Genomic DNA, 24,002 nt, shown 5'->3' with positions numbered 1-24,002 from the left:
AAAGGTTATTCATTCACCATTCAGAATGAAACCTGACTACAAGTAAGGAGTCAAAAGGAGTAACCACACGAAATTCTCGCTGCTTCTTACTCAATGGCCTTCCTTTGCCAGCCTTTTCTCTGTTTATCCTAACATCTGCTAAACCCCAAGTGCAGCATTTTTCTTCAGTGTCATATGAGATAAGCTTGAAAACATCATCACTTTCAGAAGCCTGACCCGTCGTAGATACCTGGCTGATGTATCTCACATACATATTCCGGTCTTTGAACCATTCAAGCTCGTGTGGGACTCGAACTACCCTCTCCACTCCAGGAGATGAAACCTGAGAGGAAATAGAGCAAAGTCTCTTTACTCTCAAATACAAGAACCACACAGTCTTAGAACTATAAATCAGATATCAGCTACGTAAAGGTTATATTTTGAAATCAAGCAAGCTAGGATTGCTAAAAGCTAAGGCAACAGGACTGAGGAAATGGTTTATCACTAGTATCTAAAATTACTAACCTCCAAAGATATATTTTCAGGTATAGATTTAGCTTGCTCAGCCTCCTCCAATCGTGCTCTGTATCTTGTAGTAAATGCTTCAATATCTTCCATATTGGGGGAACCAGACCTGTGAAATATATGATTGAAAATTAACCATGGCATAATATTCTTAACTAAATTTTGAGGAAAACCTTCATTCATTGAAAATTCACCGATTAAACAGTCGCACACCAACTTTTTGTCGAAAATAGGGTTTAGAAGATGCTTACTTATTTGTCAGCCTCTCAATGCGCACTTGAATGGTGAAATTTGGCAAAGTTCTAAAGGCATACATATTCAAGTCTCCCTCAAAGGAAGTACAAACATCTTGAGCTAATGATAAGGCTTCTTTGTCCCACCACGTTCCGGCAAGAGCAATTCCTCCTCCTCCGGCTCCATCTCACAGCTTCAATGAAACAGCATAAAAATACACACTTTTCAACAAACTCATTAACAGAGTATTACTCCAAAACTAAGAGCAAAACATTCATTCAGTAATCTTACATAAACTTCAGCATCCTCGTCCTCCATAAATTCCTCTTCAAAATCACCATAAACCACATCATCATCTTTAAAAAAGACCAAGAGTTTACCTTAGTTAAGACATTATTTTCCATTTTTACACTACCCAAAACACATAAACATTCAAAACTTCCTAAATTTACTTAGCAGCCAAAAAATTTATTACCATCTTGGAAGTCATCTTCATCTTCTTCCTCTCCTGCGTCGTCCATGGAAACTTGTTCAACTATAGATGGTTTAAGAATTGGCTCCGACCCCGAATCCCTTCTCTTCTTCGCATAAAGTATAAACGAGGACGATGAAAAGTTTCGAACTTTACAAAATGGGAGTGCCCAAATTGGGACCGAAAGCTTGCTATAAGAAACCAGAGAAAACCCATGTAAGCTAATCGTACTTGAAGTTGAAAATGGTGAAGCTTTTGAAATTCCATGGTGGAGTAATCACATCCATTTTTTCAATCAGCTCAGGGACAGGGACGAGGTTTTAGAAAACCTATATTTTTTTCTCTCACATTTTTTCGTTATATAAAAACCTTAACGTTAATAAAAATGTTTTTTTTCAGTTAATTTAATTTACGTGATATTTATGTGACGTTTTATAGAATAAATTTATGTCTAATCAGTTAATAGATTCATATTATTATGATATATGTTAGAGTCACGTCACACAATTTTTACCACATCATTAATTATATAAAAAAAATATGGATTTTTTGATAATTTGTCAAAAAATTTATGAGTCAGATGAGACATATCATAAATATATTGATCTGTTAGCTGACTAGGAACCACTAAGTACAACATGTACAAATTTAGCTAGCGATCGAACGTGAGAAATTTTTAGGCTAACAGAAAGAGGTGTTGGTGAGGTGTTGTAAAGGTGTTACAGGTAAAACATTACTGGTTTGGTTCGATTTGGGTGACGATTTATTATTTTGATTTGATTTGGTTGCGATCGAACCGACCCAAAACAAAACGGTGCGTTTATGTTGATCTTTCTTGGTGCCAGATCCAAATCTATTTTTTTCCCTTCTCTTTCAATTTTATGATCAGCTGAACTCATAACCAAATTTTTTAAGAAGAAGAATGGTGGTGGTGACAGCCGTACGTGATTACGTCAATCGGATGTTGCAAGACATCTCCGGCATGAAAGTTCTCGTCCTCGATTCACAAACAGTAATTACGTTTTCCCTTTTTCTTCTGGCATAAATTGATCAAGTATAGCTTGTATATTCCTACTTTTTTCATTTTTAATATTTGGGTCGTCGCTATCGCAATTCGAATTCATTTGAAGTGAGAGCATGCATATTAATCGTAGTGGGCGAGTTGAAATTTGATTGCAGCTACAGTTTTCCAACTGGGTTGTTGAAATCTTGGGTTTTTCTAGAATCTGCTTCGGTCTTAGGTTCGGATGGTATCACCTGGAAGTGTGTTGTTGGAAGGCAGAACACATTTCATTGTGCTAGCTGTGTAGATTAGAATGAGGGAGATGCTTGATTCTGCATTGCCAGTTAATGCCCGTTTACTGGTCTGGCAGGCAATATGATGATCATACTCGTTTATCAGTTCTGATTTATCATCCAATTGGGTTGCTGAATGATATGGCTCCAAAGAATTTTGTGTTTGCTGTATGACTTTTGTATACATGTTTTTAGTAGCTTGGTTGATCGTTTCAGTTTTGTGTCATTTGAAAGTGAATGCTACTTTGTGCGAGTATTTATTGTTGTCTTGTTTTGTTCAGGTTAGTGTAGTGAGTGTAGCATATTCACAGTCAGAGCTGCTTCAGAAAGAAGTATTTTTGGTAGAATTGGTGGATTCCATTTCCAAGTCAAAAGAATCTATGTCACATCTTAAAGCAGTTTACTTCCTTCGACCAACATCAGAGAATATTCAGTTTTTGCGGCGTCAGCTAACTAATCCTAGATTTGGAGAGTATCATCTATGTAAGTCTTTTTATATTGTTGAAATGATCATTAAATATAGGAATTCTGGTGAAATTTTTTACACGTGGATGCAAAGTCCTTTTCCTGTCCATAATTTCTAATACTAGATTTTTTTTATTGCAGTTTTCTCCAACATGTTGAAGGATACTCAAATTCATTTATTGGCAGATTCAGATGAACATGAACTTGTCCAGCAAGTTCAGGTACTCCATTTACTGATTCTGTTTTTGTTAAGGAGAAAGATTCATGATTTAGGAATAGAACGTCTAAGATCTTTTCAAGTTGACAGTTGTTTATAGTAAGTCTACTGTGTTATGCATTTTTAACTAAAATAACATTTGTGAGGAAAAAACTGTGGTTTTAGAAAATTGGTGATTTTTTGTGGAAGAGGTTAATCGCTGTGCTACATTGGCAATCTCATGTTATAATTTATCCCACATATAGTTGATAGTATCTCTGTTAATCATCTTGCCTTGTTTCTCATCTTGACTACTAGAATCTCCCCAGAGTCAGTTCTTAGAAGAAAAGGGGCACATATAGAACAAAGACAGGAACTGGTTATCTTCTTCTAAATGTCTATAGATATACAGTGAAAAAGCTAAACTGTTTTGATTATTTTTTTCATTCATATTACTTGGTTTGACATTCTGCTTATGAATCATGCAGGAATTTTATGCCGACTTTGTTCCAATCGATCCTTATCATTTCACTTTAAATATACCCTCAAATCACATGTATATGCTTCCAGCTGTTGTTGATCCTCCAAGTTTGCAGCATTTTTGTGACCGAGTTGTCGATGGTCTCGCAGCAGTTTTCTTGGCATTAAAACGAAGACCTGTTATTCGATATCAGAGGACGTCTGATACTGCAAAAAGAATAGCACAGGAAACAGCGGTAAGTAATGTTTCAAACTGCCAAAAAAATGGATATTATGTGTCTATATACATACGTCTTCCAGCTTTAAATTATGCAATTTATTTTAAAATTTATGTCTTGGATTAGCTACAAATCTGCAATGTGAAGTTAATAGTCTATTTTGGTATATGACAGAAACTGATGTACCAGCAAGAAAGTGGTCTGTTTGATTTCAGGCGGACTGAAATTTCCCCGTTGTTGCTTATAGTAGACCGAAGAGATGACCCTGTGACACCATTACTAAATCAGTGGACCTATCAGGTACGTTTGTTGGACTATTCATATACCTGCATTGCTACCCCAGCATTTGGTAGTACGCAAATAAGGGTTTTATTTTTAATGGCATAAACAAGGGCGGCTCATTGATTACAGTATCTTTTATAGGCAATGGTTCATGAATTGATAGGTATTGAAGACAATAAAGTGGATTTGAGAAACATCGGCAAAGTTTCAAAAGATCAGCAGGTGAGTTTATACTGCAATATGTGCCTACGATGCTCATATATAGTTTTCATGTTTACTCGTTTCCAACATTGTTTTCATATTTTTGTGATTACAGGAAATCGTGCTGTCGTCAGAACAAGATGCTTTTTTCAAATCCAACATGTATGAGAACTTTGGAGATATTGGAATGAACATCAAACGAATGGTGGATGATTTCCAGCAAGTTGCAAAAAGTAATCAAAGTATCCAAACAATAGGTTCGTATGAGGCTAAATTGTACTTCAAATATCTTTTAAGGCATAGTTCTGTTATTTTTCACCTGGAAGACTTCTGATAAATAACACGATTTGAATTTTGAATTGCTGCAGAAGACATGGCCAAGTTTGTTGAAAATTACCCCGAGTACAGAAAAATGCATGGCAATGTTTCAAAGCATGTGACCTTGGTCACAGAAATGAGCAAGATTGTTGAAGAACGAAAGCTCATGCTAGTTTCGGAAACAGAGCAAGAGTTGGCCTGCAATGGTGGGCAAGGGGCAGCATTGGAGGTAGTTTATGTTCATAGTTTATTTTGTTTTCATTATGTTGAATTATTACAATGAAGTGCTAACTGTATCCAACGTGGCCCCTAGTTACAATTACGGGATACTGAGTATGTTTATCTCGATGGCATTTTAAGTTATACAACTGTTCTGACAGTTTCATGCGTGTCTGCAGGCAATTACAAATCTTTTATACAATGATAGTGTATCTGATATTGACCGTCTACGCGTGGTGATGCTCTATGCTTTGCGTTATGAAAAGGAAAGCCCTGTTCAGCTGATGCAGCTTTTCAACAAATTGGCTTCTCGAAGTGCCAAATACAAACCTGGGGTATCTAATTGAACCCTTTAATATTAATGTAGATTGGAATGAAGAGTTTTATGTTTTTCTTTCAAGTGTATGTTTGTGACATTTCTTATATCATTTCAGGATTTGTTTCTTGTTATAACATGCGGTTCAATTAGACTTGCTAATTGCTAGTTTAGATCGAAAACTGACTATTTTCTATATTTGAATGTCAGCTAGTTCAATTCCTCTTGAAGCAAGCGGGAGTTGATAAACGCACTGGAGATCTCTATGGAAATCGAGATTTCTTGAGCATTGCCCGTAATATGGCTCGTGGATTGAAGGTTTGTGCAGTTACCTACTGTTACTTGTTTGGGGACATATGGCAGTGTGCTGATAGATCATCTGCCATCCCTTTTGTAGGGAGTTGAGAATGTTTACACACAACACCAGCCTCTTCTGTTCCAGACTATAGAAAGTATAACTAAGGGGAGGTTACGAGATGTGGACTTCCCATATGTTGGGAATCACTTCCAACAGGGCAGGTTGGTTTTTTTATCGTGTAATTTCCCAGAATTTGCAGATATGGACCTTATGGTTTGATAACTATTCTTCTTTGACCAGGCCACAGGATGTAATTATCTTTATTGTCGGTGGAACAACTTATGAGGAGGCACGGTCAGTTGCTCTATTCAATGCTAGCAATACCGGAGTTCGATTTATACTTGGTGGATCAGCAATTCTCAATTCTAAAAGGTATACAACAAGCAGCCTTCATATCTTCTCATAGAACTTGATTTTCTTACTTCCGGACGGAGTGGAAAAAAGCTTTCTTTTTTAAAGGGTCGATGTGCAAAAAATGCAGGTTTTTGAAGGACCTGGAAGAAGCTCAAAGGATAGCGCAATCTAGCTCCAATGTCATTTGAACTTCTATGTTTACACTGTAGACAGTGTTCGTAGCCGTATATAGGAATTCTTGATTTTGGTAATTGGGTGGTAACAATTTTGAAGTCGCAAATTCTTGTGTGCATTGAACTCGATATTTTCGGAAAGCACAGAAGCCATTGAGCTACTGTCAGGGAGGCCTTTCGTGTTTCCATCCATCCTATACGAAAAAAAAGTTAAACCATTTTAGCTATTCTTCTAACATCTTAATTCTCGTAGGTCTTACCAAGAAAAAAAAAAAAAGAGTAACTTTTACAATGAAGACATTGATCGTCGTCATATCTTGTTCCTGTTGGGTTTTGGTAATCTTGAACATAGCACGTGTATAACCATGTATTAATGCCAATCTTTTGTATACTTTTTGTTTATGAACGATCGAGGTTGTGCTTTATTTCTGCTCCATTTCCGATTTTCATTTAGATATATCACCACAAGTGCAAATTATGTTTTCACAAAAGTTGCATCGTAAACTATTATCCGTCATGTCGCAGATTTAAACATCCTTCAAATAATCAAATCATTACAGCAGTTGATCATTTCAGCAAAGATCCAATCCAATAATAACATAAAGGATCAAAATGTAATAGCAAGTTTTGTAAGGACTTTTGTAGCTTTCCGATATACATAAGGGTGAAAAGGAAATATTAGTAGCATACAAGGGCGAAGTTGTCAATAGATGAACAAAATAAAGCTAGGGTTTTTATGGAACCATTTTTATCTCTGTCTATATAAATACGCAATGGCAATTGAAATCATTAACATCCGTCTCTGTATAATTTCTGTTGTGTGATTTCGTCTTCGTTTTAGTTGTTCGATCCCACAAATTGATCAATTTGTGCGATTTTCGTCTTCTGTGATTGTAATTATCGTGCTAATGGTGGATGGGGGGCAGTGATGATCCTATTGAGATAAGTCATGCACCACTCTGATTTACTGTGCTGATAACATCTCTCAACCCATTTTAAGAATCTGAGCCCCTTCCTTATCTTCAAATTTAAATTGATTTTTGAAATATAAAAAAAGGATTTTGAATTGAATTGGAACCAAGTGATGCAGTCTTTTTAGACTGACCATGATGCGGACTGTAAAGCCTTTTTCAAGGTTTTTGTTGATAATCTTTTAGGTTTCTGATGGTTCCTTAAAATCTCTTCTTTTTAATCAAGAAATCTTTTTTTTTTCCTTTGGTCAATTGGGTTGATTTTAGACATTCCCTACGAAATTGAAAAAAATCAGAATTTTGAGGTATATTGGCATTATCAAACCTGGACTAATCCGAAAATGGCGTTTACTACCTGAATTTTCACATTCAACGGTTGGCCTCTACTTTGTTTCCGATAGACAAAATTACTAGACGTCGTGACGGAAAGCTGACATGGCCGTCAACTTCAATGGCAGAAGTTGCAAGTAATGGATGACTCGTGTATATATTTGTTAGGGTTTAATTTCTTGCGGAAGAAAAGGTTGAGGCAAATGAGAGGACAAAAACAAATTAAGCACCAAGTAATATTAACTTAAAACATGTACATATTTGATTATTAATTTTTAGGTTCGGTTCGTATATAAAATTTCGGTGGTTGGGATTGATTGGATATAAGAATACGTTTGTTATGTGATAGCTTGATTTGGGATAATAAAGTTTAGGTGTCATATTTTTATACGTAATATATTTGTGCTATAATTTTTTAGTAGTGATATATAGGCAAATTATATGGGCAAATTTTAACATGAAAATATAAATATTGAGATGAAATAATACACTTTATATTCCACGAAATGAAACGATTTAAAAATGTTAAAAATAGGGATCGAACGGTTATTTTCGCGGAATGTAATATATGAACTATCCCTTATCGGTTATCCACATCCTATTAAAAAAGAGCTTTTTTGTTCAGAGTTCAGACAAAGTTTGAAAACAACAATGGCGGTTCTCAAATTGTACCCATCTCTTCCTTTAACTCAAGTGACCATCAAAGCATCATCTTCTTCATCTCAGAGATGTTCTTCGAAACCTATTATTAATCATGTATGGGTATCTGAATTTCGAGCTAAATCTCTCAATTTTCTGCTCTCGGGTGCATTAACACTTAGCTTCTCTCTCACAGGCAATATTTCTTTCTTTCTTTCTTTCATGAATGCTTTTGAGAAATACCAATTTTGCATATGGGTTCATTGTTGATATTGAGATTGTTTTCTGGATTTAAGAACTTTGTAAATGGGATTTTCAGGAGCTGGGTTTGCAGAAGCAAAAGTTGGTGTCAACAAACCAGAATTGCTTCCTAAAGAATTCTCTCCTGTCATTGATGTTGCTGGCTTTCTCTCCGATGGCCAGGTCTGTTATACTATGCTTCTTATTTCGATATATTCAGATAACGACTTTCGAGCAACCTATGATGAGGTTATAGTTTGAAATGAGTGTGTTGAAGCTGGTCTGGATTTATCAGGTGGTAGATAAATGTAGTTTAATGGGGTTCAGTTTTTGTCTTGCTGGTTCATCTTATCGACATTTGGAAGTGCTATGCGAACACGATTTGCAATTTCCCTGCTGAATGTCCGATTGATACTTGTGCAGGAGAGAAGAATATCGCAGGAGATTGTCGATATTGAAAAGGACACTGGGTTCAAATTACGAGTTCTAGCTCAAAATTATCCCGATACACCAGGATTGGCCATTAAAGATTTTTGGCAGGTGGACGATCGAACAATCGTTTTCGTCGCTGATCCCACCTTTGGTAATGAAATAAAGTTTGTCTTTTGTTTACTAGATTATTACAATGATGGATTTTTATCTTGGTTTGGCAATTCATATGCACGAGTTTCTTATGTTAAAACCAGGAAACATACTGAATTTCAACGTGGGGGCTACAGTAGATTTAGATATCCCACGTAGCTTTTGGAGCCGTTTGGCCGGGAAATACGGAAACATTTTCTACTGGAAAGAGCAGGTGATTTTTGCTGGTTACACTTTTACTGGATTAAAGGCATAATAATATACATTTAGTTTTATGATATTTACTGAAACAGGGAGAAGATGCATCTATTGAAGCTGCTGTTATGGCAATATCTAATTGCCTGAGAGAGCCTGTTGGTCCGAACAATTGCTCTGAGGTAAAATAATACGGATACGGATATGTCACTCTAGGCTCGATTCTTTTGTGCAGGCAGCGCAATGTAAAATTACCTCCGTCTCAAAATAGTTGATTTGAACACAGTGATAATGTTGATTTTTCTGTAATCAATGTGTTGCAATCCCTATGTAATTTAGATAGCATCTGTCTAAATCATGTAATAATCCAAATGTATTTAAGATGGATCGAAAGGATCAAAGATTCAAACTTTCTGTTGTCTACAACTTATATTGAAATAAAGCAATCTTTCTTTTTATAACTGTATCGATCATATCATTTGGTTTGTGCTACAAGTATATGTATTTCCAGATGAGGAGAAGTAAATACATTGATAAATTTGGTTGCTTCTATTCCAAGTTAAGTCCAGGGTAGAGAACCTGGATAAAGAGTTTGACCACAATATATAAACAAGTCTCGAATCTCAGGACAGCCATTTGGGTAAGGGATTGAGCGATGAAATGGGTCACGCTTCAATTTCTTACGCCATAGAGAACTCCGACATCCATATGGATCTTCCAGAAAATGGCTCCTCACCAATGCCTCGCCTTTAAAAGCTGCTTCTTTTGAGCTTGGCGTAGCCAGTGTGCCTGAGTAAAAAAACCTCGATTCTGGAAATCGAATAGCTGACCTATGCTGATTTGCAAATCTTATCTCTTTGAAATCATAACTTACAACCTGCGAGTTTTCTATATATTATAAGTGAAACTCTGATGCAATCAATATTATTTGAAAGATGGATGTTGGAAATTGACTTACGGTTATGTTCTCAGGATATTTGCCAGTAAGCTCCCGGAATCTACATACACTAAAGAGGAGATTCTCAAAGCTATCTCTTGCATGTTCCTCTGTCATTGCCCTCCACCTTACGCTTTCAGCCTTGCCTACATTGCAATCACAAGTTCACAACAGAACAAAATCGAGTGAGAACTAAAGTGCAAACCCTTGTGCAGTAAGGCTCCCCCCATGGGGAGAATGTCATTGTATGCGGACTTCCCTTGCAATTGTAAAAAGGCTGTTTCAGACGCGAACTTGTGACCTCTAGGAGCAACCTTAACCGGTTGCGCCAAAGCTGCCCAAAATCGAGTAAGAACTAGATAACCACAAAAAATAAGGAAAATGCGTAACTCACCAAACCATCCTTTGGAATCTGAAACGGTCCAATAACTCTGAGCCTCACTTCGAGGGCCAGCCTCTTTCCTCGTCTCGCCGCCACTAAACAAAAGCAAAGCGTCATCATCATGTGCTGTAATCTCAACTCCTTTCTCCATATGACTCAAAAAAGTATCAGCTTGACCAGGATTCCTCTGATATGACTCCAAAAACCAAGAATCCTCTTTATCTACCTTCCCACAATTACTACTTATATAAACTGAATGGCCAGCAACCATAACAAGATTCTTAAGCTTTGCAAAGGGGTATTCATCATCTTCTCCGGTAATCAACACTGACATTCGATAATGGACGTTCCCATGTAGTGACAAGACTATTAGAACAACAATGAGCCCCAATGACAATGAAATGATAGAAGCTACAAGTGGATGGAGCTTGCAATAATAATGAATACGATTAACAAACGATTTAAGCATCGTGAAAGGTTGAAATGTCTTCGACTTTCGTATACCTCCCCTGATGGATCCTGGTTCTATATCAATGGGATATGCAATGAAGGATTTGGAGCTATTTAACACAATTGGATAGCTGGTCATGATAATAAGAACAATCCAGACAATGCATTTAAATCCAGAATTGGATAGAGAAATCAAACATACCCAGATGGAACAATCGTTGACATCACTCAAGCATCAAACTTTATGGACATATTAAAGAAATCAAACATGCCCAGATGGATCATTCACTGAGATCAATCAAGTATCAAACTTTATGGATAGGATAAAGAAATCAAACATACCCAGATGGATATTTCAGAGAAAATTGATCGTGCAAAGAAAATTACAGATGATTTGCAGAAAAAATGGAGCACAAGAATTTCTCCACAGGAATGTGTAACGGAAAGAAAGATGAACGCTCGACAATACAGGGCGTAGCATTTACGAATAATTAATGTGTATGTTTGAAAAATGAGCAATGAACACTCTTCTTTGTTATATTTTGACTTGTCTTTTGAGATCGTTTGTTTATCAATCAATTGCTATAAATCTTTCAATTTCAGGTGATCTCCTCCGATATGAAAGAAGGTATGAACAAAGAAAATATTCAGATTTTCCAGTTATCAGATAAATTGCAAATTCGTTTTTAAATTATGGGCCCAGTTTAATATTGTGGGCCTAAGTTGAGTTACAATGGGCTCAATGACTGGGTAAAGTAATCCCATTAACTCACCCCCTAAGGTTTTCCGTTTCGTCTACTTTGACCCTGACGTTATCTTTCATCTCTAAAGACCCTGACGTAACGTTATCTTTATAAATTACTACCTTCTTAACACGATAGATTATGTTTTCCATATCTTATAGACAATAGAAAGACTTTTTCAATTTATTTTAATTACAATTTAATTGTAAATTTTATTTATTCAAATTGATATGTATCTAGTTATATGTTTATATAAAAAAAAATATAAAATATCATGTATTGTGATACGGAGGAAAGGGAGCAAATAAAACCCTGTAGAGTGTCGTCGCTCGGGAACATTTTCGCGTCTCTCCAACATAAAAATATTAAATCATTAAGTAATTGTTTTTTAAAAGGGTGGTTATGAAAAGAAAGAAAAAAAATGGATGATTTCATTTCCACTATATGCTGTTCCATTAATTTTCTTTTGAGTTAAGTAATTCATCTGAATTGGTGCAGACAAAGTAGAATCATTTGAAAATCGATTTGACTCTTTTTTTTCCGTTTTTGGGATTGTTTCTAAAATTTTCAAGTTACTTTTGAAGTTAAAACTCATGATATGATAAGCACTTCCATCATCATTAAAGCTAATAGACCTAGTTTCTTTCATCAAACGCAAAGCACAAGTATTTGGACTTTTGTTTTGAACTCTTAATAGCACAAATTTCTCTCTTTACGTCGTCAAAATCCCTGTAACCAGCCACTACTCACTACATTGCAAACAACTTAAGTAAACGGGTATCAAATCCGAGAAAACATCTTAAGTTGAAATTTCATATCTTAGTCATATGAATCACATTTTATCACGCATATATGGTCAAAATATCAATCATATGCATGCATGACTGATGACGTGCTAAAAATTTTTCTCAATCAGATACCCATTAGTTCACGTCTCTTTAAGATCCTTACATGAAGTGTATTTTACTTGTGTTACTTTTTATTTTATAGCATTAGAACTTTAAGTTATGTCCTGAAATCAAATTTGATGATGGCATTGTCTAGTCATGGATATATTGAGATCTTCCTTACAGAATCCTCAATGTAGACAATTGACGTGACCTCTAGGAAATCCAATTCCTGGATTTATTATCTATGGACAATTCTTAAATCCTATTTTTTAACGAAGAAGCATTTGGCTGCACATAAGTAACTAGTGAAAAAAGAATATGCGATTGCAAGTTTTATTTAATATGGACGGCGTAAAAAGATTAAAGAAAAAACTCATTTTGATCCTCTGCCAGCTTTAGGAGTTACTATCTTCCAAAGATAGACAAACCATGTTGATTGTAATTAACGCCAACACACAACCCTTCTTTTAGCTAATATATGCCTACAACTAATCTTAATAATCATTGATAATCAAAATTACTTAAAATCAAGATTGACAGCACACCACTTAAATGAGTTTTTGAATTAACAGAAATACTAAATTACCCTGCTAGGAAATGTTTGATTGAATCAACTTTGTGTCTCATTTGTATCTAATTGACAAATAGTTTTTGTACAATTATGGATTATGAATGTTAATAATAATGTTATCTTATAGATGCAGCATAACTTTTGTATTCATTGTCCTGTTAGTGTGTTTATCATTGGCAAGCTTAATCAACTCATTAGGCTGCACTAAACCCCCACCTATATAATTTTCTTGTTCTAACTAGGATTTTCCAGGAAAACAAACACATTTACAAATCCTAGAAAGTTCAAGTTCAACTACTTATTCTATGGAGAGACAACCTCCTAGGTTTTTTCATTCAGTTTCCGAAGCCAGCAGGGTTCTTCCATCGGCGAGTAGATGGAACTCTATCGAGGTTGATCTGAACCCACTTGCGCCTGCTTCTGGAAATGGTTACCATCCATTGCCTTCTCAGTACGCAAAATCCTTCGAGTACGAGCTCATAATAAGAGACAAAAAGGAATTGAAACGTTTCGTTTTCGTCTTAGTTTCTGTCATCCTGCTAATCCTATTTGTTTCTCTTCTTGTAAAACTTTTGCCTCATAAACACGAATATCATAAACCTGGAAAGAACCTAACACTCGCGGTCAATCAGGCTCTAACATTTTTCGACGCACAAAAATGTAAATTAGAATTCTTCATCTCATTTTAGTTATGAAATTTCATTATTTTCTTATAAATGTAATTACTTGACGGTACTTGTTTTTCATATTTCAGCTGGCGTTTATCCTAAAAACAGTGTGGTGAAATTCAGGGGAGACTCAGGACTGAAAGATGGGAATACGATAGCCAATCTCGTCGGAGGATTCTATGATTCTGGAAATAATATTAAGTTCACTTTCCCAACAGCTTACTCTGTCACGCTATTAAGCTGGTCTGTGATTGAATATCATGAAAAATATGAAGATATTGACGAGCTTGACCATGTCAAAGATATTATCAAATGGGGAAGTGATTATCTTCTCAAGGCCTTAGTTCATCCAAATTCAACAAGGGATCCAACAATTTTGTATTCTCAGGCAAGAATAAATTAAAAAGTTAATTATTCCTTTTTCGTTGCGTATTCTGATAATTGAAATTAATATAATACGACACTTGTTTGGAAGGACAGCCTCAAATTGTCAACAGAAATAAGTCTCGAATGAAAAGTTGTCGAGATTGATCTGAAATGCTGAAGAAAATTAACAATAATACAGTTTTTTTGGTTGAAATTTAGGTTGGTGGTGGAGATAATACTAATTCTAGTAAAGAAAATGATATAAGTTGCTGGCAAAGACCAGAAGACATGAAGTATCCGAGACATGTTTCGGTTTGCGACAGCAAGGCTTCTGATCTATCAGGAGAAATTGTTGCAGCTCTGTCAGCATCTTCATTAGTATTCAAGGAAAACTCCGATTACTCAAAAACATTAGTCAAAGCAGCTGAGAAATTATTCCTAGTCTCAACAGAGGCAGGCCACGGCCATCATCATCATGATACGTATACGGATATTGATGGTTGTCGAGGTGACGGAAGAAAATTCTATAACTCGTCAGGATACAAGGACGAGCTCATTTGGGGAGGAACTTGGTTGTTCTTTGCAACTGGAAACACAACTTATCTAAGTTATGCTACAAAAGAATTTGATTCAGCGGCTAGCGCTGAGAAAAGCTTTGATCATGGAATCTTTGATTGGAACAATAAGCTCACTGCTAACATGGTAAAATACTCCACTATTAATCATTTTAGTTTTTCCTCAAGAAAATATTCAATTATAACAATCTTCTCGAATGTATTGGTTTGCAGGTTTTGCTGACAAGATTAAGATTCTTTCTTGATCCTGGCTACCCTTATGAAGATGCATTGGCAAAATCATCAATGATGACTGATCAGATTATGTGCTCTTACATTTTCGATGGAATATTCGATAGGACACCAGGTAATTGTATTCCTGATCCATATTTTTATATGGAATGTTGAATCTGTATGTTCCACAACTGAATTTGCTGCAAATTTCTTGATATAGGTGGATTGATCCTGTTAAGGCCTGATCACAGCGCCCCGCTTCAGTTTGCGTCTGGGGCCTCATTTCTAAGCAAGCTTTACAGCGATTACCTAGATATTCTCCGAGGATCTGGTTCTCGCTGTGGTGACCAAGGATTTACCCTCCATATGCTTCGAAAGTTCTCCATGTCTCAGGCAAGCTTTGATCAAAATCCAATTCAAGAAATTGCTAATTTCCTGATGTTTTTTTAGGTAAGAACCGAAATAGAATAGTATAGAGGGACCCTAAATCTAAGACGAGCGCATCAATCAAAACTATGCATCGAAACACCTTACCCCTCAAGTAAGATCCTGATGTTTCTCAATGTTTATTTATTTAGTTATTATTTCGTACAGGTTAACTACATACTAGGAGAGAATCCAATGAAGATGAGCTATATGGTTGGATTTGGACATAAATATCCAACCCATGTTCACCACAGAGGCGCGTCCATTCCTAGGAATGGCAAAGACTACACTTGTACAGAGGGGATTCACTGGAAAAACTCCAACGAATCGAATCCGAATATTCTAACAGGAGCCATGGTTGGAGGACCAGACCAACACGACAAATTCCTAGACGAAAGGGAGAAACCATCATTCACTCAGCCTTCCATTGCAAGTAATGCTGCTTTAGTAGCTGCTCTTATTGCTTCTCATGATCCTCCGACTAAGTCTGCTGGAATTTCTAGTTGGTTTCATTTAGGAATAGATCAGTCTGGAATCTTTGACAATATCCATTTACTTGTTTGATCTTATTTCACTACTACTTAACTTGCACAACAATCATTCATATATTCTTAAGGTATACTGTCAAAACTAGGCTGCATTTTGACTGGATTTAAAATATATAAGGTACAATGTAGGGATCTAAGCTTACTATTTAATGTTTTTTTTAAAAAAATTGGTCCCCATTTTTTTATTTTTTCCCTTAATCAAGAAGAATTAAGGAAACCTGTCAACAGTTAATCATAGTACGTCTATTCATCCAAGCAATGCAATTAAGAATAATTCATAAGCTTAATTTCAATGAATAATATAAAATATTTATTAAATTCCAAGTCACATATTTCAAAAAATAAGATCCTCACTTCGTCTTAAAATACATGATGTTTCGGTAGTTCAATAGAAAACATCATCTATTTTGATACAAATGTAGTAAATGTATTCGTGTTGCCAGTTAGTATCATGAGAGATACTGCAAGATACAAATTTTCCTAAGTGGCTCTCTATAATATTGTACATATATGGATATAATTCTGCTGGCATTGCCTGATGACATCGATCTTTACGTAGACTTTAAGCCATCCATGTTATACTGTCTCTGCAATGCAAACATAGAATAGAAACTGAAACCTTAATGAAAGATAACATTAATAATTAATGAAGATTATATGGGCGCTTATTACCAGTATAGAGTGGCAATCTTGTAAGATTGGTGCAAGTAATGAAACAAAGGATTCCATGTCCGCTTGAAGCTTGCTGTAATCCTCGTAGTTGGACATAAGGATGCTGATGAAGGTTTTCTTATCAGGCACCAGTCTTATGGCAACCTGCAAGTAATTTATAATGCAATTAGTAATTTGTTATTAGCTTCATGAGGACACTGAAAGAAAGGGCAAACCCTGGTACGCTATGAGAAATAAGTTTTAAGTTACTCGAAAAGCAGCAAATGAAATCCATCCATGCCAGGGTTTCAATGTGATAACGTAGGATTCTTCCACAACTTCCTCCATGTTGTGCTCCTCATCATTTTCCACCATTCTTTCGAGCAATGCCACTGTGAAATCTAAGCATCTGTACGTACAACATTAATTAATGATCAGCGACTGATCATATACTATTGGGTCTGGACTTACATGCATTTCTATAGTTACATTACATGTGTTTCTTTGCTTAAATTGATAGTATTTGATCACATTGGTCGAATATAGTATCATTTTATGCAAGGAAATACATATAAGTTATCTATAGAATGGCACCTAAGTTTTTTAATAAATATCGTGTAAATGAATAAATATACCTGGTGAGCCACAAAATAGCTTTGCTGCAGCTTTCCCCCTTTCTTCCAGTGCCTTCACCAGCCTCTTTCTCCAACACATCAATCAAATTTGAGTACCTTGATGTATCAGATTCATATAGAATATCCAATTTCTGTGTTAACAAAGAATCAAAGATACCAACACGTTAATTATATGTAGGAAATGATCAATCAGCCGAAATTTTCATATTCTAGAGATTATCAATCTAGCAATTGCCTGAATGTTCTGGCTTATGTCGTGCCTAAGAACAGACATGGTTGGACCTATCTTCTCTGCAAAATCATAACAAATACAAAACAGAAATTCATTTAAGATCAATAAAACTACAGCATATTAATAAAGATTAGAGATCAGAAACTAACCAAGAACCTGAAGGACTGAATTGCAAACATTTAAGAAAGGCCTAGTGGGTATATAAGCGGACGAATTATCCTTAAGTTCGATGATCGTCGAGATCTCATCAATGGCGGATTGTATCTGAGAATCCATCACCAATTCTATTCTCTACTACCTTCTGCTTTCCTGCTCTTAGAACTCATCTTAGCAAGATTCCTATTTATATATAGCTAGCACCATGCTTTCTACAGTACGGATATTGACAGTGTATTGACCTTTTAACTTGTCTGACCTAGTTATTTCTGAGTCTATACCACATATCAAAAACTCATCTTAGCAAAAATATGTTATTTTTTATATTTTATGTTGTATAGGTCAATGCTATTCCCTTTTAAATATTTTTTCCCATATCTTGATTGAAGTGAATAGAGAGAGATTCTGTCACAAATCATGCCAGCACAAAGTCATGGCTAGCTCAACTTTAAACTTAATTATTCATGGTGTGCTTACAATTGAGATTCTTTTCAAATCTAAAATGACATATTGCATATCCGTACCTAAGTTATTCTCATTCTTTTTTTATTTTTCTTTATCCAAAACATTCATGAATCTACACAATGTATGAGCGTTGACATGTTCAAAACTAATCTCCATTAGCTGATCACTGACCTTAATTTCTCTAATAATTGAAGTTTATTTCGCATCGTTAAACTTTGATTTCATGTTAAGGTCGAAGCAAAGCGCATGATCATAAGCTATATGATAAGCGAAACTATTGAGGTGCGAGTTTCGAGACAACGATAGGAAATATTTAGATGAAGAATTCATAGGCCTAATTCAACTGGCAAAAAACTAATAGAATAATCAAACATGGTTCAACGTTGATCGCGTAACTAACAATATATCAAAGAGAGATGTGCATCAGCATAACATGATAAGCAACTTTGAAGGTTCTTTTTTTTTTTTTTTTTTTTTTTTGTATATATATATATATATGTATAGTCATGAAGATTAAAATTAAAATATATATTAGCTGGTAGAATTGCATCACAGGTCAATTATAAAATATTTCAGATTTTTCAATTTAAATAATACGACGAGTATATATAAATAAACAACTGGCAAGTAGTAGGATGAAGGGTGTGAAAAGTAATGATTCCTAATGTTAAATCTTAATCAGGGACTGTGCAATAACTTCTAAATGCCAAATTGCCATTAACAATGCTCCCAAATGCTAGGAATTTAAAAGGGAGTCGACGTTGATTAACACAATGTTAAACTAGTATTAATTATAAATGATGTCATCAAGATAAGACGTAACAAAGTTATCCACAAAACTATATGTGGAAACAAAAGATTATTAGTGTAGAATATATAAATATTCATTCAAACCAAAAGAGAGAGAGATAGAAGAAGGTCTCTAATGCTAGTTTAAGTGTAGGTGGCATAAATACTATTTCCGTCTCAAAATAGATACAAATTTTTACATATAATTTGTATTAAAAAAATTACATCTATTTTGATACGGAAGTTGTAAGAGATTTAAAACAGAATTGGAGTAAAAATTTTGAATCTCTCAATTTCCGTATTTTCATCGTATTTTAATTTTCTCTCTATTGACATTATACATAAAAGAGATTATAGCATTGAACTCTCTTAATTTTTTCCATTCGTTGATGTGATCGAAATGAGAGACTTTTGCATGAGATACGTTTAAGAATGGGGAGTACGTAAAAGTAACACCCCACGAGAAAGGTTTATGATGTGATCGAAATGAGAGACTTTTGCATGAGATACGTTTAAGAATGGGGAGTACGTAAAAATAACACCCCACGAGAAAGGTTTATGATGTGATCGAAATGAGAGACTTTTGCATGAGATACGTTTAAGAACGGGGAGTACGTAAAAGTAACACCCCACGAGAAAGGTTTATAAAAATTACAGTATTAACTGCCATATATGTATAGATATATAATTTGGTTAGCATAGACTTTACAATAATTTTGATTTTGAATCGCAATCAGACAAGTAACTTAAGTCTAATTTGTCAAGTATTCCCTTTGATCCATTTTAAGTGTTGCGTAATAAAATTTGTTTTGATCTATTTTAAATATCATTTTATGAAATTCATGCATATTTGATCTATTCTTTCCGATCATATTTTTTAATAATTTCACAATTATTCTACTTATATAAACATTCAATGACTTTTGAATAATAAATAATGTATAAACATGTATTTTTTAAGATTACGATATGATGGAGTAATTTGGTTAGCGTTTCACTTTGACCTGGGACTAGAGCCGATGGGTTATGGTTTTTGGTCCGTGACGCTGTGGGCTATAGTTGGACCGAAAATCAATAAATTTTAGGCCCATTTGATTGACATAAATGTGAATCATGTGATGCATAATACTAGCACTTTTACTTTCCTCTGTAGGGTAAAAAAGCAAAAAAAGATTGGTAAAGCAAATGAATTCTTTACCTCATTAGCAATCCTGGAATTTCAACTTTTTTTTTTTAATAAAGAAGATTGTAATACAAGCAACAGATATTGTAGTACAAGCAACAACTATTGTAGCTAGGTTATAAATGCAGGATATATCATCATATGCTTATTTCACATAGAACTCCATAATGGCTTCCATGGCACTAGTACCATCCATTAATGGATCTTCCTCGAGCTTAAAAAACAGGACAAACTCGTCCTTGCCACGTGGAAATGCAAACTTTGCTGTCACTCAAATTTCCATCAATCCAAACCCTATGTTGACATCATCTTTTACACATAGGACACAGAAAACACCGAGTAGAATCAACAAATTAGAGAATCGTGATCAATGGCGAATTCAGGCCATTGATGATGATCGATCAGATGCTCAGGGATTGCCTTTGACCGAACAAGCTCAAGAGTTGGTCAAACTATTCTACAATGCCATTAATCTGAAGAGCACTGAGAAACTAAACCTAATTGTCTCCGACAATTGTGCTCTTCTCGGCCTCATTCTTCAGTTCCCATATGATGGAAAACAGGTAAAAAAAATTTTAAAATATGCGGAACATCATTACTTTTCTAACGAAGTGAGAGGCTGCTCACTCGAGTCACGAAAATAGCCTTTTTGCAATTGCAAAGAAAATGTTGCATACATTGACATCCTCTCTCATACCCCTAAACGGGGAGCATTAGCGCTATGGGGTTTGCCTTTTTTTATTGTTAGATTTATTATGTAAATTTCGTTAAATATTTGCCTGACAAATGGAAGAGCATACCGATTATCAGACGAAAGGGGTCAGGAAATATTAACGATAAATAGTGAAAAAAAAAATTAAAAAGAAAATATTGATGTATTCATTTGCCTTATACAGAACATTTTGAGCTATCTTCGGAAAGTAATGGTTGCCATGGGACCAAACATTCGTGTGGTGGCCAAAAGTATAAGTGTCGTCACCAAAAATATGACTTCCAGCTCAAAGGAAGAAGAAAATCTCACTGCTAGCGTAACTTGGCAATTAGGTAACCTATTTTCCCCATTTGAACTTCAGTTTCTCGTGGTTTTTCACTGATCAGCACAAAATTTCGCACGACAGAGTGGTTACGTGGGGGAAAAGCCAATGAGATTCCATTTTTCACTGGTAGCAATGAGTTTGGCTTTGAAAGGGTTAATGACAATCTCTTCATCAGGTAACATTATATTACTCAAAAGCTAGCTTAGGGATGATAAACTCTAACATAACAACGTAACGTTTCCTTTAATTTTCCCGATTCTAAGTGGTAAAAGTTGGTAAATGTATAATAGAACCATAACTGGAGTGGAAGATTTTCCAGTCAGACCTAAGGATTTGATGCAAGAAAAGATGCCATTTTCATCGGCAAGTCTACACAAATTGTTAAAAGCTATAAGTGCTGCAGCTCAGGGTAAATTTATTACTACACAACATCTGTTACATAAATTCAAACATCCTATTTTGAACTCATTCTCTGCAACTAATCATGGTTCCTTGTTTTGCAGGGTTGCAGCAGAAATCGTTTAACCTACAGGAACAATCAGTGATGCTACTTGATATTCTCGACGCTTATACAAAGACTACGAATTAAAGACATGTTCGGTTTTCATGTCCAAGGATTATGGTCAAAATCATTTCGAGCCATCCTAGCTTTAACGTTTTCACAAGTTAAGATTGAGTCTAATAAATTCTTCGTTATGTGAAACTTAATAGTACACAAGTTTATGTTTGTATGGGATCACATCAAAAATAAAGCAAAAATAACTAAAATGTAACTGTATCAATAAGAATACAGTTTTCCCCTCCATAGTTACCTTAAGAATGCTTTGCTTTCTTTTTAGAAGTTTTCTCAGCGGATACTGCAATATATTCTTCAGCATTGATGTTCTGGGATGATTTTTTGTTCTTCAACTCCTTGGCCTTTTTCTGTTGAGCAATTGATTTAACCGCATTAAAAAAAGGACAGAAACATAAAAACTCCTCATTTCATGTATCTAAATGAGATAGCCGCAATATTATGATTTTATAATATGAATTACCTTTAAAGATGTAGCCATGGCAGCTATATCATCCTCATTCTTGCCAGCATCCCCCTTCGCAGGTTCCTGCAATGTCTCAGAAAAGTTATACAAAAGAAAAAGGCAAAACCATGACTAGAAAATCAACAGAAAGAAGAAATAAAGTGGAGTTACCTTGGGCGGGACAAATGCAGCTTCTCTCTTTCTTTTGTTTTCGGCTGTTTTTTCAGCTTGCTTCGCCATTCTATCTTCCCATTTCTTTGCTGATTTCTTTTTCTCACTCATAAAATACTCTCCAGTCTCTAGTTCCACGTCCATCTGCAAATATCATAGAACATGAAGTAGCATAAATTTAGATTACAAATCAACACGTTTCTAGCACAAGGATAACACCATCACACTTAAAACATTTCCAAAGAACAAGCACAGGCAAACAAAAAAGAAACATTGTATAGAAGCGAAAACAACAATATTGATCTCACCTTTCTAGGCTGTTGAGCAGGAGGGAATGGTGTGTATGGCTTCTTCTCTGACACCTTGACCTTCTTCTGTTTTACATTTTTCCTGAAGTTGGTCATAGCGAGTTAATGTGCGAAGGAAAAATGGCACAGAATGGAAGCTACAATATACATGAAATGGACAAAATGGTGCCTCGTCGTACTTCTTAAACTTTGGAAGGAATCTATCCCAGTTTTCAGTCGCAAGCGTTGGATCCTTTTCAAGCTCCTTCTTGATCATTAGAACCTGTCGAACAAAGAAAAAGGTGCAGCAGTGAAAAAGAGAACACAAAAAAAATCTTCAAGCAAAAAGAAAACCAAAATGATAATTTTTTTTTAAAAATAAAAATAATGCTAGTCTTTCACCTTGACATGGTATACAGGATGCATTTGATTCAGCATGCAGTCCTCCACAATCCTTCTAATTTGCTTCAAACCTTTAAATGAACCCATAGCAGCCACAGTGTATCCCTGGTTAAATTACAAGAATAAAAGAGAATTTAGGTCGCCATCTTCTACTCAAACCTAACACCAAAAGGAAGCAATTTAAACTAGGAATAACAAGTACAAATACCTGAACGAGAATATAGCATCCCGTCAATATTTCAAGTGCCTGCACACAGCACATTGTTGTTAATTACTAACAAGCTACTTAACTTAGTATTTTCCGTGTGAGAATTGAACACACCTTAAGCGTGGAAGAATTTGGGCCGACAAGACGCTGTCTTCGTTTAACAAATCGTTCCTACAGAATAACAGACATCAAACAGGATATGTTAATATATGATGACTTCGATGGACCAAATTATTATACACCAGGTTGTCGAATAAATTTTGCATAATATCAAGCCGTGGCAGTTTTCTTACCTTATTACGGACTAGGCCCTGTATCTTGATAATGTCACAGTTCATATTATCCTGTAGTACTTTTACTGCCTATAACATCAAAAACAACAATAAGCACATTGAAATCATGCGCATAAATCAAACACGTAAAAGCTTAATTCTTTAGGAGCACCCAAAATAAGAAAACCAAGTAAACAAATGACCTGAGGTGCTGGTACACTTCTTGACAAGAGCTTAATAAGGTCCCTGGCTTTGATTATAATATAAGGGTCCCTTGTTTTCCTAGTTGTTGAAACTGTCATTTGCCCTTTAACCTGATTAACATCAACAAATAAACCCAATATTACAATCAATGCTAAGCTCATTAACAATTAGAATTGACACTGACCCAAGTCAAAAAAATGTCCCAAAATTTAAAAAAGACTGACCAGGTCGAGATCACAAGCGATGAAATATTCTTTCAAAGCAGATTTGACGGAAGGCCAAGCTTCTTGCAAGTACTTTTCTCTGTAACGAGGGAAGAGAGTAGAAAAGGCGCTAACTTCGAGCATCCCACCTTCGTTCCAGGAAGGATCGAACTTTTCAACGTCCCATCGGTTAATGTTTGGGTCGTCATCCCATGGCTTTGGCTTGTCATGCTTTCCTTTGTGCTTCGGCTTCCTTTCCACTGCTTCTTGCTCCAT

At 35.4% G+C, this 24,002-nt stretch overlaps 7 protein-coding genes and 1 non-coding gene across 8 annotated transcripts; 4 read left to right on the top strand and 4 right to left on the bottom strand.

Annotated features, from left to right (window-relative positions):
• Window positions 1-13: 13 nt before the first annotated feature.
• Window positions 14-2,109, bottom strand: LOC139882214 (uncharacterized). The gene is made up of 6 exons (XM_071866580.1): window positions 2,012-2,109; window positions 1,214-1,401; window positions 981-1,094; window positions 756-924; window positions 505-613; window positions 14-322 (listed from the first exon to the last, which is right to left on the bottom strand). The coding sequence occupies exons 1-6, from the start codon at window positions 2,107-2,109 to the stop codon at window positions 14-16; spliced, it is 987 nt and encodes a 328-aa protein (XP_071722681.1).
• Window positions 2,110-2,132: 23 nt separating this feature from the next.
• Window positions 2,133-6,101, top strand: LOC139882221 (vacuolar protein sorting-associated protein 45 homolog). The gene is made up of 13 exons (XM_071866585.1): window positions 2,133-2,222; window positions 2,788-2,989; window positions 3,113-3,192; window positions 3,656-3,883; window positions 4,040-4,165; window positions 4,289-4,369; window positions 4,464-4,605; window positions 4,717-4,895; window positions 5,065-5,220; window positions 5,412-5,519; window positions 5,599-5,720; window positions 5,800-5,931; window positions 6,041-6,101. The coding sequence occupies exons 1-13, from the start codon at window positions 2,133-2,135 to the stop codon at window positions 6,099-6,101; spliced, it is 1,707 nt and encodes a 568-aa protein (XP_071722686.1).
• A 905-nt stretch (window positions 6,102-7,006) lies between these two features.
• LOC139882223 (small nucleolar RNA Z221/R21b) lies at window positions 7,007-7,097 on the top strand. Its single transcript, XR_011771783.1, has one exon. It is a non-coding gene; the product is annotated as a small nucleolar RNA Z221/R21b (small nucleolar RNA).
• A 941-nt stretch (window positions 7,098-8,038) lies between these two features.
• LOC139882213 (thylakoid lumenal 15.0 kDa protein 2, chloroplastic-like) lies at window positions 8,039-9,234 on the top strand. Its single transcript, XM_071866579.1, has 5 exons — window positions 8,039-8,222; window positions 8,346-8,449; window positions 8,690-8,849; window positions 8,953-9,062; window positions 9,142-9,234. Exons 1-5 carry the CDS (start codon window positions 8,039-8,041, stop codon window positions 9,232-9,234), a joined length of 651 nt encoding a protein of 216 aa, XP_071722680.1.
• A 368-nt stretch (window positions 9,235-9,602) lies between these two features.
• Window positions 9,603-10,951, bottom strand: LOC139882209 (uncharacterized protein C57A10.07-like). Its single transcript, XM_071866575.1, has 3 exons — window positions 10,375-10,951; window positions 10,002-10,126; window positions 9,603-9,920 (listed from the first exon to the last, which is right to left on the bottom strand). Exons 1-3 carry the CDS (start codon window positions 10,949-10,951, stop codon window positions 9,603-9,605), a joined length of 1,020 nt encoding a protein of 339 aa, XP_071722676.1.
• A 2,370-nt stretch (window positions 10,952-13,321) lies between these two features.
• Window positions 13,322-15,828, top strand: LOC139882212 (endoglucanase 10-like). Its single transcript, XM_071866578.1, has 6 exons — window positions 13,322-13,676; window positions 13,771-14,072; window positions 14,270-14,752; window positions 14,839-14,971; window positions 15,059-15,231; window positions 15,433-15,828. The coding sequence occupies exons 1-6, from the start codon at window positions 13,322-13,324 to the stop codon at window positions 15,826-15,828; spliced, it is 1,842 nt and encodes a 613-aa protein (XP_071722679.1).
• A 535-nt stretch (window positions 15,829-16,363) lies between these two features.
• On the bottom strand, window positions 16,364-21,132 carry LOC139882211 (glycolipid transfer protein 3-like). Its single transcript, XM_071866577.1, has 7 exons — window positions 20,992-21,132; window positions 17,480-17,594; window positions 17,334-17,389; window positions 17,099-17,229; window positions 16,734-16,872; window positions 16,485-16,628; window positions 16,364-16,399 (listed from the first exon to the last, which is right to left on the bottom strand). The coding sequence occupies exons 1-7, from the start codon at window positions 21,130-21,132 to the stop codon at window positions 16,364-16,366; spliced, it is 762 nt and encodes a 253-aa protein (XP_071722678.1).
• Window positions 21,133-21,773: 641 nt separating this feature from the next.
• LOC139882222 (KRR1 small subunit processome component-like) lies at window positions 21,774-24,002 on the bottom strand. The gene is made up of 11 exons (XM_071866586.1): window positions 23,748-24,002; window positions 23,523-23,633; window positions 23,341-23,409; window positions 23,162-23,218; window positions 23,048-23,086; window positions 22,840-22,944; window positions 22,638-22,720; window positions 22,459-22,540; window positions 22,151-22,294; window positions 21,998-22,063; window positions 21,774-21,884 (listed from the first exon to the last, which is right to left on the bottom strand). Exons 1-11 carry the CDS (start codon window positions 24,000-24,002, stop codon window positions 21,774-21,776), a joined length of 1,122 nt encoding a protein of 373 aa, XP_071722687.1.

This window comes from Rutidosis leptorrhynchoides, unplaced genomic scaffold, assembly GCF_046630445.1.
Source record: "Rutidosis leptorrhynchoides isolate AG116_Rl617_1_P2 unplaced genomic scaffold, CSIRO_AGI_Rlap_v1 contig244, whole genome shotgun sequence".
Classification (NCBI taxonomy): Eukaryota; Viridiplantae; Streptophyta; class Magnoliopsida; order Asterales; family Asteraceae; genus Rutidosis; species Rutidosis leptorrhynchoides.
The sequence above is the reverse complement of the archived record's forward strand: the minus strand, read 5'-3'. Positions and strand labels throughout refer to the sequence as shown.